Source organism: Dermacentor andersoni, chromosome 1, assembly GCF_023375885.2.
Source record: "Dermacentor andersoni chromosome 1, qqDerAnde1_hic_scaffold, whole genome shotgun sequence".
Taxonomy (NCBI): Eukaryota; Metazoa; Arthropoda; class Arachnida; order Ixodida; family Ixodidae; genus Dermacentor; species Dermacentor andersoni.
The window spans coordinates 107242352-107263531 of NC_092814.1; the positions used below are offsets into that span (position 1 = coordinate 107242352).

Consider the following 21180-nt stretch of genomic DNA (forward strand, 5'->3'; position numbering starts at 1 on the left):
CGCTAACTAACTTGCCCGGGTCTAAAACGTGAGGGCCGCAGGGGCCACCGGGGTACGTAAAGGTTTTAGTGTTCTGCCAGGCTTAGGAAATGGTCAGATTTTGAAGCAGTATTGGCCGTATTGGCAGTGTTCCACGGCTATGATCAAAGGACATATTTCGGCGGTCGGCGGCTCGGCCGCCTAGTGTCTCTACATTTGGCTACGGTGACGGCTTCTCACGCGCTGTGACATCAACAGCCGCTGTTCGTCGAATGTTTTTAGAGGGCCAGCTCGCTAGGTTGCTTTGTGAACTGCGCTAGTGATTTATTTTCGTTATTGTAAAGACGTGCAGTGCGAAGAATGGCGAAGTCTTGCGTTCAGAGCACCGTCCTCAGCCTGGATACAACACAAGACGTGAAAAACGGCGATTTTAGGTAAGTGCACAGCGACGCCTCGTCGACGAGGTCGCGGCCTAAGCGCATAGCTTCGTAACGATGTTCTTTGAATAATTCCTGTAGTGATATACGAAATTAAACATTGTTTTTCGCCTTCCCAGAAAGCATGAATGGGTGATAGAAGCTGTATAAGAAAAGCGAACGCACATCTAAAAAAAGTTGTACGATCGTGAGCAGCGTTGTTCAGTGGTGCATTACGCCACCGCTGAACGCTTGGAAGGTTTTGCACGCACGTTCGCAACGTGCGCTATGTCGTGAACTTCTAGCTTTTAATATGTTGAAGTATAAAAAAGGTCGTGAGCATGATATTCATCCTGTGTTTGACTGATTGCTCCTGCTAATAATTCGGGGCATCCTAGCAACATTGCGTGGAACAGCCCTCTTGGTGTTTTGCTGTTACGGTAGCCGTGCTGTAAGCCGTGCGGAGGCCACGGTACACTGCGATAGAGTGCCGGGGGGGTCCTTAGCTATTTAGCTACGGAGGCAAATTTTCACGCTGTAAACTGTCGTGACCATTTCATTAGTAGTGATTAGTAGCACGGCGTTAGTTGCAGCTTGGCGCAATGTTGTTGCTGAAGAACCAGTTGGAAAGGTAAACAAGCTCGCTGATATGTTTTTTTCGTGCCACCCCCCCCCCCCCTTCCTCCCCGCTGGCAGAAGCAACGAGTGTAGGGCATAACACGGCACGTTCTACTAAGTTTACATATAATTTTTCCTGCGCGCGAGAAATTATTGATCATGTCTTTGCATGGAACACCATTCGATCTTGCGTCACGGTCGCACACGCATATTATATGGCATTTTTTGTTGCTTGAAGGTAGCGCGGTTAGTGTTGTTAAATTACGCACATTATTATTATTTTTTAATCTGTGCATATACTGTATTCATTCAGGCTCAGGTACACTGCCGTATTCCGCAAATAGTTCAGGTCGTCCATTACAAAGGTTAATCGTAACGGTGTGTTCCGTACAATCTCGCGGTCGAATGTGCATAGTCGGTTGAAAATGTAGTGTCCGATTATCATTCTATCTGTATAGTGACTCCCCTCGTTTCATTTAATTTTTCTTGGCTTGCATATTCGCCTAAAATGCGTTTATGTATTATGGGTTGTACATAATTATGTTTTAAAACTTGAATGTAAACTACTACCCCCTATGCAGCAGATTTGATGGTAAATTGTGTTGGAACATCATTTCAGATAAATATTTTGGTATATAATCTTTTCTTTTAAAGTGCTGAGGTATTTAGGAAAATGCCCTCCAAGCAAAATTTGTAAACCGAAATTGCTACGTAGGGACCCTTTAACAAATTTGTTGGGTCCAAAAAGTGTGTACTTTGCAATTGTATACGTTCATTATGTTAAATAAACTTTCAAGCTGGGACCTGACTACGCTAAATCTGAATGGTTTATGAAGCATGCCTCCAGTTGTTGCTTGGAATAGTTGGGACAGTCTGGGGATTTCATTTGAGTCTTGTCTGCGGGTTGCAGCTGCAGACTGTAACGAGTTTTTGCATTTGGCTTGGGTGGCAAGCTGGCAGACAGTGTGTTTAGAAGTTAAAATGCTTAAGTGCATATCGGAAGCCCTTGAACACCACACAAGGGTCAGTGAGACCTGCACACCACCAGTACCACAAAGGAAGGCTGTCGGTTGACAGCACCAAGCTGCTCTAATTTTTCTGTGCAATGCATAGTGAAGCCAGCACAATGTACAGTCGGTGTCACCCTTGTGTAGAGCGTGGGAATGGCTGCCTCCGGGGGCGCTCAAGAGCGAGCCAGTAACGTCTAACGGTAGTTGCTGGGCCCAAACGTGCCTAGCAGCTACCGTTAAATGTCCCTGGCTGCCTCTGGAGTGCCCCAGTGGCCGCCGTTCCCGCACATTACACAAGGGTGATGCTGACTGTACAGTGCTCACGGAATGAAACGCGTCAATTTAGGGCTAAGTAGTGCGCATACTTTCGTTTCAACCGGCTGCAGTTCGTGTCACATCGACGTAATTTTGGCGCGAACGCTTACACCGGAGTCCTCGTCACGTTTGGTGACCAAATTCCTAGCGACATGACATGGTGCTCTCGCGTACTTTGCACATATGTAGGGTTCTACTAAATGCTCCGTGTCCTATTTCATTCCGTGAGCACTGTACATTGATACAAACTATGTTGAGAAGACTTGTCTTTGCATGTTGCCACACAAGTGTGCAAAACGGAGCTTGTTTTGTAATGTAGCCTAGTGAGAGTTCAAGTGTAATTAAGACTTTTTGGCAAACTACCTTTTTTGCACATTGAAGCTGTGGTTGCACTTTGTGCAGCAGAAAAATATGGCAACAAAGCTTTGCTGGCTTATGAACGATGAGACATCTGCAGTCTCATTGTGGACCACATTAGGATGTCAATCCTAAGTTTGCTTCTGTCTACAGAAACCAACTTGGGATTATATGTTGATTATGTGTTGTATATGTTATATGTTGTATGTTGACAAGAAAGGATTATGCTCGGCTAGCAACTAGGGGATAGTGGGTCGCACTCAGATATTAACTTTGTTAATCTTGTACCCTGTCAAGCTAGCAGGCCTTGGCTAGAAGTCAACTGGTGCCAGTGACGATCCTAACTGGATCCAGTTGGCTCCCAGCTTTATGTACGTATTTGTTGATGCCCTTTTTGTAGTGCAAGGGGCCTAGCAATCTGGGTCTTGTTGGCTTTCTATGATGTTGCTGCTCTTCCTGAATAAAAGGAATTCCTACTCTTACCAAAAGCTGGCCTTGAACTGGCCCAGCTAACACAGTTTTATTTGCAGCTAGTCTTGGTAAAAAATTGCCCATTTGGCAGGGTGTCGAACCAAAAAAAAAAAAATTGTGCATTAGTTCAGGTCCAAGCTGCTTCAATTTTATGCTTGTTCAGTTCTCATTTGGAAAATAAATTAAAAGTTGGCTAGCTAGTTCACAGCATCGAATCGGTTCAGAACAATTCTTTTGATCCTTGACCTCTCGTGGTAATGTCACACGACATGGTGCATGCAGGCTATGAACTAACGTGTGTGTACAAGCTTTTATCCCAAATAATTACAAGATGACTTTACTGACACATGGGAAACAGGACTTGGCATTTTACTTGGTTTCAAGGAAGGAAATTTAATATTGGGAGAGCTACATCAAACAGGTATTTTTAGTGATAACTTCAGTTGCCCAGCTGGCTTTATGTATTTTAATTGAACAAATATACATATGAACGAGAGAAAGAGATATCAAATGTGTTTCATGCACACAGTATGAAAACATCCTGTGTAGAGGTGTGCCTCTTGTAATGGTTTGTATTGCACTTAACATAGCTTATTAATGTGTTTGTCGTAATTTAAGTATGTGCAATAACTGTGTGACATTGGGTATCTTGTAAACATGAAAAAGAGAAGCTGTAGGGATGATTAAATTGTGCAATTTTGTTTCTCAGTAAATTGAGAATTACAGTTTTTAGTGACAATTTTAGCAATTTTTAGTGCCTAAGCACTGCAGGCAATAATCAAGCATCTTCATGGTAACTACATCAACAAATTAAACGAAGAAATATAGAATGCCAGACATTATACTTGCAGTGAAATGACAAGCAGCTTTATAGTTAAGAAAAAAAATTTTTTAGACACCTCGTTTCATGCGTACATTGCTTCAATTCTACATCACATAACAGCCTCACCAAACAGTCTCGCTTTCTACAAATGTCTGATAGCTCGCACTGGCCACCATCAATTTCAACTCAGTTGAATTCACATCACTTCAGCTACTGCAGTATCATATTTCTGGAAGGGCTGTAAGTGAGCAATAATGTGTGGACCACACAGCATCTTACTTTATGTTCAAAATTATTTTTACTGCTCAACCCTGTAATGCCCAATGTATCATATATGCTACCTCTCCTCTGTGAAAGTGAAGGTTATTACAAGCAGTACCTGTAGTGGTCTGTCCCACAATGCTGTTGAAAACATGCGAAGCTTTTGGAGACAGCAACATTCACTCACGCCAGCAGTGTGCTGGTTACTGCACCTCTTTTTGGCTTGCCTCATTGCACCCATGACTTCGTCTCCTGCTCTTCATATCTGCTGGTGTGCATCCTTTAAGGTTTTAAACCAGAATTGCCCCAGTCGTGCTGCTTCCCTTCTTACAGCTGGTGTTTGAGTCACCTGTGTTAATGGCCCGTGTTAAGGTGCAGCACAACTGGCAGTCCTTCAGAGACCCCCCAGAAACGTTTGTCTTGGAGCCTATAAGCATGGGATGAGTTCAAAACTGCAAGGGTCTCAGCTTAGTCCCTGCGGCTTTTGGCATATGTGCAGCATCTGTCCCGACTGATACATACAAACCAACTTGCAAGTAATAACAGGCTGCAAGTAGAGCGAGCCGACTGAAAGCGAAGCTGTTTTGTTTAGCCTAATGAATTTCTTACTGTGCACACTCTCAAAAATGGTTATATCGGAGGTGCACTTAGAAAACATTTTCCGAACTGGTAACCATTGTTGTTTTTTGGGGGGGAGTTCATGTTTACTCAGGGTCCAGTTCGCAAGCAGTTTTCAATTGGGTTAGTCTGACACCCTGCATTTTAGTAGCATCAGTAAAAATGTGACACTGCTGCTAAGCCTGAGGGTGCGGGATCAAATTCCGGCTACGGTGGCCGCATTTTGATGTGGTATTGGGTGCACATGAAAGAACCCCAGGTGGTCAAAATTAATCCAGAGTCCCCCACTACGGTGTGCTTCATAATCTTATTGTTGTTTTGGCACGTAAAACTCCAGAAAAAAAGTGACACTTATGCAAAAACTCAATATGGCTAAGCCGATTTTTTAGACTTCTTAAGTGGTAGCAAAGAGGAGGGGCATAATTTGTCTTGTGGACTACAGATTAAAATGTCACTGCACACTGTTGAATGTGTATCACTGCTGTTAGTGTGTATGAGAAGCTGGTGCTGGCTGAGCATGCAGAAGCAGACAGTTTCATTATTTACAAGCTTGTTGAATTTTGTGAAATTTTAATGTTTTTTTATCATGTTCTAGGCGAATTGTTCTTGCAATGATTAACATTTGTTTTGGGTGATGCTCATTTTTTGCTTCAATTCCATATGTCTGGGATACTTTCTTTGCTACGAAGTCATGGAGTCACATTCTGGAACTTAATGCTTTCAAGAGTATTTTCATAGTGTAACATCTGCTGCCCTTACATCATGATGTTGTTTATGTCCAGGCTATGAGTGTTGTTAACTATGATGCATTGTGAAAGCAAATAATTGCAGAATGTGGCCTCTATGTGCTGTTTCTTCTGTTCACATCCATGCATGCTTAAAGAAATCAGTCAGCCGAGGTATACATATTTCAATAGATTAAAATGCATGCTAAAGTATTTCCTTAGTAAAAAGAAAGAACATTCAAGTTAGTTCTTTTGTTACTATGAAGCTGAGTTATTGTAGGCAATATGTGTAATTACTACGTAATTGGGAGCTCAGTTGCATTCGCTGCACAGACTTTTGTAATAGCCACAGTGCCAACTTGAAAGGAAATTTTTCTTGTTACATAAATATAAGCAACATTGTTAGTTTCCACAAAAAATGCCGCCTTGCTGTGGAGGAAGCAACAAAGTGAGCTTAGCTGTAGCAAGTCATGGTGGTAGTAGATGTATGCTGGTGTATCATCTCAGTGTTTTCTATGCATACATAAAATTAAAGCTTATCCCTTGCTGCCTGCAGTACTGGAAGGTGTCATTTCATAAATGGTTTGCTGAGAAGAAAAAACAAACTTTGCATATTTATCTGTGTATTAACTGCACATAGACATTTTTTCCAAAATAGAATCGAGAAAAAGAAAGTGTGTGTGTGTCCTGTCTGCGTTTGTAGTACAGTGTGTTGCCAAGTCATGGTGGGGCTTCAGATTTCTACAGTACCCACAGGAAATAAAATAAGGTGGTGAGATTACACTGCATGAAAGAGCATTTCAAAGTTTGGATGCCTGGAAGAGGCATGAGCAGTGTGTGCAGCTATTCACGTGTCTGTGATAGGAAAGTGAACAATCACTGCATTCAGTCAGTCAAGGTATATGAAACCACAGAAGTTAACTTTTTTTTTTTTAAACTGTAGAATTGCTTGAGTCTCCTGCTCAGTCAAGGTGTGGCTCAGTGCATTCCATGGCTTGAAATCTTTCATCAAAATCATGGCTTGAAAATCGTGAATCTTAGAGTGTTATTAAATGTTTGCTGAAAAGCCTCAGCATTAAAGATCTGTTTTGTGTAGAATGTGTTGTGTAAAGCAGAGCTGTGAAAAACTACAGTAGTTTTTTCTTTTTTTGTGCACATTTCTCTGATTACAAAAATGCCACTTGCAGAACTCATGTTACCAGGCATGGCTCAATTGTTTTTGGTTCTGAAGGAATATGCTGTTATATCTAAGTCATTGCATCACCACCACTCCTGTAACAGACGTAACTGATCAGCAAGACGAGTGTAGGCAATGTTTCAGTGTAAAAGCTGAATACTGACTGACCTGCTTTGTAAATCATGCCGAAAGCTGCTAAGGCTTGAATTCCTTTCCCTTTTTCTCAACAACAGGCTTGAAATTAAACCATCGACTTACATAATGCCTGCAATAACACTGCACACAGGACAGCATCATCCGGACTCACTAACACCCTATTATGCTCGAACTGACAAGTTTAAATTTTCTTTTTTTCCCAGAACAATATCAGACTGGAATGACAGTTTACAGACAGTGTGACTAAAAATTGTATAAATTAGTATTTGCTTGTTCCTAATTTGTTCTCTTTTGTTTGTATGCATTCTATTGCCCCTCTGCTTGGACCAAAAGGTCTGCCGTATCTACTAAATAAATAAATAAAAATGTTTGCCACTTGTTGCTGGGAAATCTGTTCATCACGATGAACATAGATAAGTACGCAATGAAATGCTGCCTCTGACATGTGTAAGCTGCCCCAACATCCACGGCTAAGTTCTGGCACTCTGTGATCTGTGGGGCTCTTGCAGAAGCTGGCAATCTCTGTGTACATCCTGAAAGCGTTATTTTGCCAGAGAAAACAAATGGGGTGGTTGCTCTGGGATGCATGTTTTCTTAGCATGTTACATTAACTAAGTAATTTCATGCACCATATATTGCAAAATTGCACAAAACAGCATGCACTGGCATCTTCTATGTGTGCAGCATTTTGAGTCTTTATGAATGGGGTATTTTCTTTCTTTCAGAAATCTTTATCAGATGTCGAGTTTTAAAGCAGCATTTGCGTTATATATGATACTGAAAGACATAGGATTTAGATTGAGCTAGTAGGCATTAAACATGCGAGGAGTGTAACTTGTCGCTGCCATAACTAAAGAGAGTTTGGCTAGTTGGTGCTGTTGTTTTTCCTGCGACATAGTTTCTAATGCGAAACAAGTCTTTAATGGAAAAAAGAGAGGGGCCAAGACAGAGTGCAACAACAGCAATGTTGTTGCTGCCACTTTATTTGGCCAACAATAACTTAGGTGTATGGAATTGCCTCTCCAGGAATGCTAAGACAAACCTTGTGGAGTCTCTTCATTCACTATTTCTCCTGGTTATCGAGAAGAAAAAAAGCATGCGTGAAACTTTAACATTTGAACTTCTAAGTTTGACTATGAGTTTGTGCTGTGATATATGCAAACTTAGTGATTAGTTGTGCTATGATACTAATGTCTTTATGAGAGTGAAGGCTGATTCAAGTGTCATATGATGTGTGATATATATTAAGCATCCTGTTTTTATTATAATAGAACCTAGCATAATCATGACTAATTGAGTTTTTGAATTTCTGACAGAAAAGGCAATGCAGAACAAAGAGGGGTGTTGTCTAGTAAGTTTGTCATTAAACAGGTACTGAAAAGAAAAATGTCAAGTTGTTAGGTTAGCAGATTACACTTCTGAAATACCACTAGATTACTTTTACCAAAAGTAGAGCTTGGTATGTCAAAAATGACCCAAATGTGAAAGAAGTGTCCTGGTTTTTTTTTTTAAGTGTATGTTTAGCAATCCAACTTAATTTAGTGTTTTAGTCTTCATTTAAGCAAACATGCAGTAAAGTATGTACCTTATAGTTGATAGCATGAGGCTCTTGTGTAACATATCTATTTTCCTCATGATTGCCTGCTTCCTCTTAAACATGTTTCCCAACTTCAAGAAATTACGCACTGTGTCATTGCCATTTCCAGTTGGCTGTGCAGCCCTCCCTCTTGGCATTAATGTTATTTGATGTGCTCGAAATCTTACAGCCCTTGCACTTATGTTACAGTAGTCGTAGTTTGCAGAATCAAACTGAATGAGGACGCAAAAGCCTGCAGTTTTAAATTGTTTAGAATATTTTTCAGTGTCTTCAGCTATTAATTAGCTTAAGACTAGGTAGATTTAGGAAACAGCTTTTTTTCTGGTGTAAAAATCTATTTTGGTGCGGTGTCATAAAATAATGAGACAGGCACTGCACAAATTGATAGTCATTTGAGTCAGTGTGTATTAAGCATTAAACAGGCTTTATAACTATCTTAAGCTGTCATTACAAGTTTGAATCAGTGCTCAGATGCCTGCCTATTTGTTTTCTTCCTGTTACTCAATATGCAATGCCATGGTTAAAAACAAACTAGAAAAACAGTCTTTGTGAAGTACATGGCCTACACTTGCTGTCGTCTTGTTTTTCATCTCAGTCATATTTATTCTGTTTTTCTTCCAGTGATGAGCCAATTACAGAAACCACTCGAAAAGAAGTTAAGGAGGGAGGTAGCAAACACAAAAAACGGAAGCACAAGCATAAGCATAAGCACCATCACAGTTCCAAGGACAAGAAGCGCAAGTCGAGCGGTGATAAAGGAGCCCCACCTTTAGATACGGCAACCGGTCAAGACACCCTTCAAGTTAGCAACATGAACCTTGAAGAGTTGGAAGAGCAGAAGGCAATTTTACAGGCGAAGCTTTATACGCTTGTCCCAAGTGACTATGGAAGCTCAGATGAAGATGTTCACAAAGGCAAGAAGACCAAGTTGTCTAGTAGAAGCCAGGACAGTAGCAGCAAGAAACATTCACGAACATCTTCTCTAGACCACAAAGCTGATCGAGAGGGAAAAAATCGAGAACATTCTCATTCTCGCAGTGATCACCATAAAGAACGGGATGGCTCTCCTCGCTCAAGCAGGTTGGTTTGTTCATAGTTGCTTCACGTGATTGCTAATTATGTGTAATTTTTTCTTTGTTACGGCTAGGCCACAGAAGTGGATAACAATTATCAGGGCTGGACATAATACTTGAAGTTATATCTCAAATATTGATACAAGATATTTACACAAGTATTTATTTCAGATACATGCTCAAATATCATATTCTGTACATATAATTGTATTTCAGGTACTTTTATGATTAAATCACTTTGCAGCTTTATCATATAGACCAGTACAAGCTCCTTGTGCTGGTTTCCAAGCTTGCAAAGCTATTAGTTTTGTTTGATGCAGAACACTACATTCATGTTAAGTAACATATATTGCCCAACAAGTAGCAAGTCTCATGTACATCTAGATAGAGAAGTAACTAAAAAAAAGTCCCCATCTAAATGGTGGCCAGTAGTCCTTGGGCCCTGATGGTGTCCTCAGCTAGCTGGACGGCCCAAAGTTGGTCTTTAGGGGCCAAGCTGAGCAGCATGGTCTCCCACTGCTCATCATTAGTTATTATGCGGCCCTGTCACGTCGCCTGAGAGCAAGCCCATAGAATGTGTGGCAGGTCTGCCTGTTCCTTACATAGTTCACATTTGTCCGAATACTGGCCTGGGTACTAGTGGCTGTAGGCCACTGGGTTCAGGTACATATTGGTTCGAAGGAGGCGCCAGGCCATCGCTTGTTGCTTAGCAAGTGTTAGGTATGTTGGGGGATACCGGACCCTTCCCAATCTGTAATGACTGTAATGATGAATCTGTAATGCAAGTCCTCGAGCCACGGTGTGCGCCGATTCATCGCTGAGGAGGGAGGAGTGCGCGTGTACCCAGATGTTTTGGACTGCCCGCTGGTCGCGAAAGTTAACTAGGATCCGTCATGATTCCGGCGAGATGCGCCCCCTTGATTGCGGACTACGACTTTGGAGTCGTTGATTACGCATTTGGCCTGTGTGGAAGCTATTGCTAATGCAATGGCCGATTTCTCGGCTAGTTTGGCATTGTCAGTTCGAATCGAGCCGCTTACTTTGAGGTCACCATCCGCATCAACTGCCACGATGGACATGTTGCGGTGGGCTCTGTACTCTGTCGTGTTAACGTAGGCCATGTCCTGAAAGTCCTGGAATTTTTTCTCTATAGCTTTAGCAAGTTCTTCCAGTGTTTCTTTGTGGTGTTTGGGATGCATATTTCTAGGTAGAGGGGCTGCTTTCGTATGTTGTGGCGAATGGTTACCTTTGTCCTGTACTAAGTAGCTGTTTAGAAATTTGTTGTCGTGTCTTCAAGTTTGTAAGGTTTCCGAAGTGTTAACTCGAAGAACAGCCAATATTGGTACCCTGTGCTGCTCTTGAAGCAGACAGGTGTATATTAAAAGCTAAATTCTACGGAACTATACTCGATTTCATACATCAGGTGCAACACTGTGGAAGCTACGCAAGAAGTCTGGTCACCAAAATTGATCATTCCACGCGTGAACGTGAACTGCCGTGATGGGCTGCAATTAGAAAATGAAAAGCAAATTTATTTAAAACGTGTTAGTTGCCGCATGAGTGCATGGTTTGTTTGTTTCTAAGGGTAAATTCTTTTTTTTCATTCAGAACTGAGCTTGTATATAAAGAAAATTTTCACAAAAATCTGGTCAAGAAACACCAAACTATTTCAAAGCGTGAACGCATCCACTGCAAAAAGTATCTCTAGCCTCCACAGCATTGCACCTAATGTATGAAACGGAGTATAGAATTTTGAAGGTCTTGTTTCTTTAATAATGCTCTTGTATATTTTAGGCCTGTCGTTCCCAATATTATTGTGATCATGGAATATTGAAGTCGTAATTCCCATGAGAAAACCTGACTTCATTTTTCAGATTTTGGCCTTATTTCTTTAGTAGCTTAGTATACCCAGAGAAAACTATGTAGTCGCCAGTCTTGTTAAACTGGAGCATGTTGAACATGAGCCATTCTTTCAACAGGAAGGCACACACTGAAAAGGCTCAGCAGGATGCCTCCAGTCCAAACCAAAAACGGTCCATGCAGAAGAAGGAAAGTCCTTCTTCACGACACCGGAAGAGCCCAAAGAAAAGCCCCTCAAGGCGAAGCTCTCCGTCCCGCAAGTCACCATCACGGAAATTGTCACCGAGTCGAAGAACCTCCCCCAGTCGCAGGGTTTCTCCTGGTCGTAAGGGGATGTCTCCAGTCCGCAGGTGCTCTCCGATGCGAAAGGGATCCCCTTCACGAAGGGCTTCATCTCCAAGGAGAGTGTCTCCTTCGCACAGGGTGTCACCTCGAAAGATGTCCCCTTCACGTAAACTTTCACCTACTCGGAGAGCTTCACCATCTCGGAGAATGTCACCAGATCGTAGGGCATCACCATTTCGAAGATCACTTTCACGAAAAAGATCCCCAGCACGAAAAGTTTCACCTATTCGGAAAAGCTCACCTTGCAGGAAAACTTCACCATTGAGGAAATTGTCACCACCACGCTATCGAGGACCAGAGCTTGATCGACGGCGCTCATTATCACCGAGGCGTGCGGGTGATCGACATGCTCCCAGAAGTCCTTCACCTAGACGTGCAGCTCCTCGGCGGCTATCACCACCCAGGTATGCTGGAATACTCCTTGCTCTTTAGTAGAGCCTTTGTTTCAAAAATGTTGCTGACACTGTTTGGTTTACTACCCTATAATTGTTTTATGTTTGCAATGTTTTATGAGTGCTATGTACTCTACTTTTCTAATCATGCAAGCAAAATAAGTGGGGTTTACTTAAACAGCCTCCTGTTGTATTCAGACAGCTGTTTCAGTAAGCCTTGCGAGTGCAATTTTCTCCTGCACAGTAGATTCAGTGGCATTTAATTGCAGCTAAATTATGCACAAGATATCAAGCAGTGCAAACTGTGTGCATATGTATGTGTCGACATCTTCTAATAGCAAATGCAACAAGTTTAGTTACGGTAAAACCTCATTAATACATAGTTGATGGGGAACGTGGATCAGGTACGCACTAAGAGATGTGCTAATAAACCGACAATGGCAGATGAGCAACTATAGACTTACCGGCAAGAAAAGAACATCTTAATTCTCACTAAAATACACACAGGCTAGTTTTATTTGCGAGTTCACAGCAAAAAATCTAATTTTCACTTGCCACTGTGGCGGCCTTGCAGTGACAATGGCATTCTCAAATTAAGCAAAATCATGAGCCAGTTTATCGGGCCCCAATTCTCTGCGAACACCCTCACAACAGCCAGTGCACATGCCGTTTCGGATCCCAGCCTGCAGGGGTGTCTGCATTAGCAGGCATTTGGTGCGTTGCGACACCACAAACTCAAGCACATGGGGATCGAACCCTCCCATGCTTAACTGTGTGTGGCTTAGCTGTGTCCGGGGAAGAGGGGATCCTGGGCGTTGAGCTGATGCAGGGTGTTTGGACCTTTATAGTCTATCAGCGGAGCCAACACACCCCTTTGGCCTCGGCTTCACGTAGATAGCACCCCAGACTGACCCACCTGGGGCAAATGGGTAGTTGCCTTTTCCTATCCTCCCCTCCAATCTTCGTCTTTCTCTCTCACTTTAAATCTTTCTGGTCTTCACTTCTTTTTACTTCCGATCTTCCTGTCAGCAAGGTTTAACCTTGTGTTGAACAACCAATCTTGGCTGTACATATTTGGTTATAACAGAAATGTACAGTTGGCGTCTGCAGGACTTGTTCTTTATGAGTCGTGCGGCGTCCCTTTATTGGGCTCCACGATGGGTGGCTGGTGTTTCTGCCGAAATCTGTAGATACACTCATGGATAGTTCTCTTCGTAAACTCGTTGATCGCCCTCAGAAAAGAGGGTGCACCATTAAAGTGTTCCAGTTTTTTGGACGACAAAAAGAAACCTTTCCTCGATACCATCATTCTGATAAGCCAGAAAAGACGGTGAGAATGATCTCACCTTTCCTCATTTCAAAATCTCTGACCAAAGCTCTTAGCACAGGCTACAAAGCATTGAAGATGGCTATCGGCGATCTTCATTTGGAACTCCGCGATTCGAAACATAACAAGCTGCCGAACCTGGTGTCATTCGGGGACATCCCAATGACGGAGGCAACACACCTCTTTGGCCTCTGCTTCACGTAGATGGCACCTCCAGACTGACCCACTTGGAGGAAATCTGCAGTCTTTTCCTCTCCCCCTCTTCCATCTTTTTCTTTCCTATATTCTTCCTTTTACTATTCTATCATCTCTTCTCTTCTGTCACTTCCTAATTTTCCTAGGCGGCTTGGGTTAATCTTGTATATGTGCCCTCCCTTGGGTATAATATATTAGGTTATAGTAGCAATGTACGGTTGGCGCTTGCAGCATTACACGTTTAGTGCTGCCGCGTCCCCAAGTTGGGCGCCATGGTGGGTGGTTGCCATTGCTGCCGAAAAGAAACCAAAGTACTATGGGAACACCAGCATTTCCCCGCAATCTTGATCGTCACCCTCAAAAGAGGGGACGCACCGATGAGCTAAGCACATATTTTAATCGAACAAAAGAGACCTATCCGAAAGTCCATGTTGTGCACAGTGAGAACTATGAAAAACAGGCCAGATTCATTTCACCATTCACAGTTGCAAAATCGTTGATTGAAGCCTTAGGGTCAGGTTATAAAGAGACGAAAATGGCTAGTGGAGACCTTCTCCTTGAGATCCCTCAGTAACATCAATACGTGAAGCTAGGCAGTCTTGTGACATTTGGTAGTATACCAGTTTCTGTTACACCCCACAGATCAATGAATAGCTCACGCGGAGTCGTGTTGGAGGCAGACCTCCAAGATTTGACAGAAGCTGAACTCCTGGAAGGATGGAAAGATAAAAATGTAACCAATGTATAGCGTATTATTCTTAGACGAGACAACAAAGAAATCCCCACCAAACATCTTGTCCTAACATTTGCTTCTAGCGTACTGCCGAAAACCATTGAAACCGGATACATTAGGTTAACTGTCCGACCATATATCCCCAACCCTAGACGGTGTTTCCAATGCCAAAGGTTCGGCCATTTTGGCCATGGCTTGCAGAGCTGTCGTGGTCAAATAACTTGTGCAAAGTGTGGAGTCCAAGGCCACCCCTCCGACAACTGTGGTGGCACACCTCACTGTGTGAACTGCAGTGGTGACCATCCAGCATACTCACACTCCTATCCGAACTGGAAGAAAGAAAAAGACAATCACGAGTCGAAAGAAAAGAAAAAAGCCAGTAAGAGGTGCTCACCTTTCCACAGCACACCTTATGCTGACGCAGCGCGTCGGGGGGCAGCGTCGCAGCGGCCAGTGCCAAGTGCCCAGCCCACTCGCAGCGAGCTGGTACCTTTGGCTCCTGCCCCCAGGGTGGAAGTAGGCAAGCCTACTCCACCCAACCAGCAAACAGGCCAGCCTACCCTTGGGTTGCCGGGCCCAGAAAAGTTATCTGCACCAACCTGCGCTACACGCAGCGATCCCACAGGACCGATAGCAGCCCCGAAGGTGGGTGCAGCCAAGGATGCCTCAACCTCCCCGACCCCTTCCAGCGTTGTCAACAGCCGGCGCAGCTCAAACCCAAAGGCAGCCCCATCGACCTCCGGGCTGGTGGGCACAGGGGTCTTTCCCTCTGAGGCGGGACTCTCTCGGGTAACTTCTTGCTCGCAAGAGCGCGTGACCGGCGCCTCACAAGAGGCAATGGACACTACACCTATCCTCCCGGCGCACCAAGCGCCTAAGGAGCGGTGAGGCACCCTCGAACGCTCCAGAAAGGACAAAACCCATGTTACAGAGCCTCCAAAGAGCTCTGTAATCGAAGGCACCACTTTTGTTTCCATACGCACAGCACCAATTTACTTTCAGTATGGATTGTAAGAGTTGGCAGTGGTAGCTGTAGGAAGGAGCTTGACTCTTCGTCGGTACTTAGGAGAGCAGGACTTATTTACATATTAACATTTTGAACAAGACATACATCGACAGTCTAGCGTGACTCCCAAATCGAGCACACAAGATGACGCATACAGCAAACCGCTTACGAGCACACAGCTCACGAGTACATTTCGAGCACGACAACGAGCACACGACGAGCAATCAGCTCACTACGACGAGCACGACAACGAGCACACACTAGCAGCCGGCAAACGCTGCTTATAAGCACTTGGTCCCCCCCTTGATTCCAAGTGGACGGAAACGTTCGTCCAGTCATCGTTCGACGCCACCGTAAATGACCCGTCCTTTTGGAGGAGGCGGGCTCACATACTCGTGTTGCACACACACACAGGTATAATGGTCCGGAGCCGACGTCAGAGGGGCTTCGTAGAATTCTGCTCCATCCCGGGTGGCGGTTTCAGCACAAAGCCTGCTTCGTCGAACTCCTTCACTCGCAACGGCGACGAGGCTAGAGGTTGGCGGTGGCGTTCCAAGATGAGGTTCTGGCAAACTTGCACTGCAGTTGGCCGTTCTTAACAGGATACACAAATTATTCAATGGAATGTCAGAGGTCTTCTTAGAAACCTTGATGATGTGCAAGAACTTATCCACGAACACAATCCAAAAGTGCTGTGTTTACAGGAAACACACTTAAAATCGAAACACACAAACTTTCTCCGACAGTATGTTAGGTTTCGCAAAGATCGCGATGATGCTGTCGCATCATCGGGTGGTGTTGCTATTGTAATTCATAAAAGCATAGCACGTCAATGTTTACATCTACAAACCCCCCTTGAAGCACTGGCGGTTCGAGTTGTTCTCCTAAACAAACTCATCACCATTTGCTCGCTTTACATACCCTTTCATTAACAATTAAACAAACATGAATTTCAGTCCTTTGTAGATGAATTGCCAGAACCTTATGTTGTTATTGGCGATTTCAATGCACACAGCTGCTTGTGGGGTGACTCTTGTATAGATGCGCGAAGTCGTCTTGTTGAACAGTTCCTTTTTTCTTCTGGTGCGTGTCTGCTGAATAAGAAAGAACCCACATATTACTGTCTTGCAAACAGAACTATTTCTTCAATTGATCTTAGCATAGTTTCCCCATCTATACTGCCTGAACTTGAATGGGAAGTTACCAACAACCCTTACGGGAGCGACCACTTACCCATACTGCTAAGAACATCTAAAGAAAATGAATATCCACCACAGGCTCCTAGGTGGAAGGTTGATACAGCCGATTGGGAGAAATTCCGAACTCTTACTAGTATCTCATGGGCTGACATGTCTTCGTTAGGAATTGATGCTGCTGTGGAGTATTTTACAGCCTTCATAATAGATGCCGCATCTAAATACATATCTGAAGTAAGTGGTTTGGCATTCAAACGGCGTGTCTTGTGGTGGAACGACGAATGTAGGATCGCTCATAGGAAACAGAACAAGGCATGGGGATTGCTACGCGCTTTTTCCACTGCAGAGAATCTTATAAATTTTAAGAAAGTAAAGTCCCAAGGCAGGAGAACGTGCCGACAGGCCAGAAGAGAGAGTTGGCAGAAGTTTTTATTGGGTATCAACTTGTAACAGATGAGGCCAAAGTCTGGAACAGGGTTAATAGGGCGACAAACATATTCACTCCCTTTGGCAAACACACAGAGTGATACCCTCCAAGACCAGACAGACTCCCTTGGGGAGCACTTTGAGAGCGTGTCAAGTTCAAACCATTATTCACAATCCTTCGTCAAATATAAACAAATAGAAGAATGTAAGCCATTCATAAGAAAATGCCGACAAAATGAACCGTACAACCGTCCTTTTAGTATTCATGAGAGTGGCTTGTTGGGCTATTTGGTACATGGTTATACTAGGAGGATGCCAGCAAACTTGAAAGTAGAAAAAATCAAGAAGCAGACATAGACAAAGAGACAGAAAGGTGGCTGGACTAACAACTGAACTTATTCATGAAAACCGTATTGCCGAGTTGCCAATTTGAGAGCTGCCTTGATCGCATGCAAGAGCTCTGCACTGGTATCTGACAGAATCATGTATGAAATGATCAAAAAGTTACGAAATAACATGCAAGTTATACTTCTCACACTTTTCAACACTATTTGGGCTGTAGGATACCTTCGAACCGCATAGAAAGAAGCCATTGTGGTCCCTGTTTCGAAACAAGGGAAAGACCCTTCCTCTGTGACAAGTTACCGCTCTATAGCCCTCACAAGTGGCCTTTGTAAGGTATTTGAAAAAAATGATTAATCGGCGACTCATCCATTTCCTTGAACTCAGCAAAATGCTTGATCCCTATCAGTGTGGCTTCAGAGAAGGGAGGTCCACAACCGATCATCTTGTACGTATTGAAGGAAATATCTGTGACGCATTTGTACACAAACAGTTTTTCTTATCCATATTCCTCAACATGGAGAAGGCATACGACACAACGTGGGGGGTGCTACGGAATCTTGAGAGGCTTGTCAGAAATGGGCATTCATTGCAATATGCTAAACCTAATAGAAAGCTATTTGTCTAATCGTACCTTCCGGCTAAAAGTCGGCAATGTACTCTCATGTCCTTTTATACAGGAAACTGGTGTACCCCAGGGAGGCATGCTTAGCTGCACACTCTTTATTGTTAAGATAACACTTAGAGCTTCATTACCACCGGCCATTTTTTATTCCGTCTACATGGATGACATTCAAATAGGTTTCAAATCCTGTAACCTGGCAGTGTGCGAGAGACAGGTACAGCATGGCTTGAACAAAGTGTCGAGGTGGGCAGAGAAAAATGGATTTAAAATCAATCCTCACAAAAGTTCTTGTGTTCTTTTTTACAAGAAAGAGAGGCCTGGTTCCAGATCCTTGCTTAGAACTGTGCGGACAACAAATACCTGTGAACAAAGAACACAAATTCCTAGGTGTTATAGTTGACTCCAGGCTTACTTTCATTCCACATATAAAATATCTTAAAGCAAAATGTCTAAAAACAATGAACTTACTTAAAATCCTATCCCAATCAACCTGGGGTAGCGACAGAAAGTGTTCATTAAATCTTTACAGGAGCCTAGTTCAATCACGACTAGACTATGGTGCCGTAGTATATAACTCTGCCGCCCTGAGTGCGCTAATGCTAGATCCTGTCCACCATCTAGGTATCCGCTTAGCCACTGGCGCTTTCAGAACAAGCCTGATTGAAAGCTTATATGCCGAATGAAATGAGTGGTCACTCCACTTACAGAGAACATACATTAGCCTCACATATTTTCTCAGAATGCACTCTAATCATGAGCATCCATGTTTTAATACCGTTAACGATATGACATATGCTACACTCTTTCGTAATCGTCCCTCTGTAAGACAGCCCTTTTCACTGCGCATGAGGGAGTTTAGCGTTGAAATGAATATCCCACTCCTCGAGCATCGCTTAATGCATCCAACCAAGCGGTTACCCCCCTTGGGAGAGGCAGGTGGTAGAATGTGACGTATCCTTTCTAAAAGTTGCAAAGCACGCACCAGAGGTTGAAATCCGAATGCATTTCCTAGAACTTCAGTTTAAGCACTCATGCACAGAGTTCTACACAGACGCTTCCAAGTCACATGCCGGGGTGTCCTATGCAGCCGTCAGTCCATCCTTCTCGGAATCCGATGTACTGCATCCGGAAACAAATATCTTTACGGCCGAAGCCTATGCAATATTGTCGGCTGTGATGTATGTAAGGAAATCAAAACTCTAAAAAGCAGTTATATATACAGACTCCCTAAGCGTCGTGAAGGCTTTGATGTCACTCTTTAGGCACAAAAATCCAGTCCTTATTGAACTCTATTCCTATCTCTGTAAAGCTTATCTAATCAGCATATCATTATACGCTGGGTGCCTGGCCATGGGGGCATCGAGGGCAACATTCTGGCGGACTAGATGGCCACGTCATCTGCATCACATGCTGTTAATCCTATCGCTGTTGTCCCTGTCACAGATCTGAAGCCTTTCTTACAAAAGAAACTTCGAAATCACTGGCAACGCATGTGGGACGCAGAAACAAATAATAAGCTGCATGTGATAAAGCCACGGTTAGGTTTTTGGCCCTCGGCAACAAAATCATGGCAAACAGATGTCCTACTCTGTCTTCTGAGAATAGGACACATTTGGCACTCATAATTTTCTACTTACTGGAAATGAACCTCCAACCTGTGATAGATGTGGTGAAAGGCTGACCGTCCTTCACATTCTCCTGGAGTGTCGGGAGGCCGAATCTGAGAGAAAGAAGCATTTTCCTTTTACATACCGCTATTCTGTCCCCCTTCACCCCGCTATGTTTCTTGGCCAAGAACCGCTCTTTGCCACTAAAGCAGTCCTTGGTTTTTTTAATGATGTTGTCCTACATGTTATAAGTCCATTACATTCGTAGCGCATCCTCTTTCCAGAGGATGCCGCTGTGATATTTTACATAGCACATGCCTCCAGGCCCTTGTGTTTCAAGGGATCTAACGAAGCAGTAGTTCTCTAGCCAATTTAAGCATCTAACATATTTTGTACATTGTATCATTATTTCGCAGTGGATTTTAATGCTTATAGTATATGTCATTTGTCATCGGCATAATATTATTACAGATAGATTTTATGCACTTTAGAGTGACTATTCTTAAGGCCCCTTTACAGCCACATCTCATCAACTTTATAGAACTCATAACTACACTGCGAACTCATCATTATGGACCTGGCGCTCTTTGGCCATACCTGGCCCTTGTGCCAATATACACCACACATTCATTCATTCATTCATTCATGCAAAAGATGAGTGCCTTGTTGGAATGACGACTGCAAGCAGGCATGAAAGAAACAAAATAAAGCATGGGGCATACTTTGTCGATCACCAACTGCAAAAAATCTGATAGAGTTCAAACACTATAAATCACAGGGAAGCGGATGTGATGGAAAGCTAGGAGGGCAAACTGGGAGTGGTTCCTCTCAGCCATTCGCCTACACAGGAGGCAAAAGTATACAACGGGTTACGAAGTCTTAAGGGACAGCAAAGCCATCCATTGCCCCTGGTAAACAACGAAGGGAACACCCTGAGCTGATGCACTTGGGGAATACTTTGAACGTGTGTCTGGCTCCATGCATTATTCTGAATTATTCCTTGAATATAAACAAATAGCAGAACATAAGACACTTGACCACAGATGCAGACAAAATGAACCATACAGCCATCCCTTTGACGTCGCCAAACTGAGAACTCCCTTGAATGCATGCAAAAGCTCTGTGCCAGGAGCTGAAATTATCATGTAGGACATGCTCAAGTACAGTCAAACCCACTTATAACGATCCCAGATATAATGATTTATTGGTTGTGATGACCTTATTTCACTGCATTTACGATTTTTCGACCCTGTCTAATAATACTGTGCCCAGATGTAATGAACGCTTTGAACAGAGCCATACTACAACGAACACCTCAAAACCGGTCGTGGTAAAAGGAGGGTGCACACGAAGTTCTGAAGGATGGAATTGCAATAGAACTGGATGTCCCCCCACTACATTCCAGCAGTGACGAAGTTATGACCGCCGAGATGAGTGAGATGTCATCTCTCCCGGGATAACGACGAGTTCAGTGCCAGATTCGCGCAACAGCCTCTTCACTGAGTTGGCCAAATGGCAATGAAATACATC

At 43.4% G+C, this 21180-nt stretch overlaps 1 protein-coding gene across 4 annotated transcripts in view; it reads left to right on the top strand.

Moving 5' to 3' along the window:
• The window catches only part of Prp4k (Pre-mRNA processing factor 4 kinase), a 118067-nt gene continuing 96887 nt past the window's right edge, over window positions 1-21180 (top strand). For 3 of the 4 annotated variants that reach the window (XR_007602389.3, XR_007602390.3, XM_050193493.3), the window contains exons 1-3: window positions 1-413; window positions 9145-9603; window positions 11576-12205. Coding sequence is in view for 2 of the 4 variants with exons in the window: in XM_050193493.3 (XP_050049450.1) it covers window positions 340-413; window positions 9145-9603; window positions 11576-12205 (1163 nt within the window). In the remaining 2 variants the exon portion in view is untranslated. Of the gene's footprint in view, window positions 414-878; window positions 1027-9144; window positions 9604-11575; window positions 12206-21180 lie in introns of those variants that run through there. The other variant, XM_050193494.3, reaches the window with a different exon arrangement.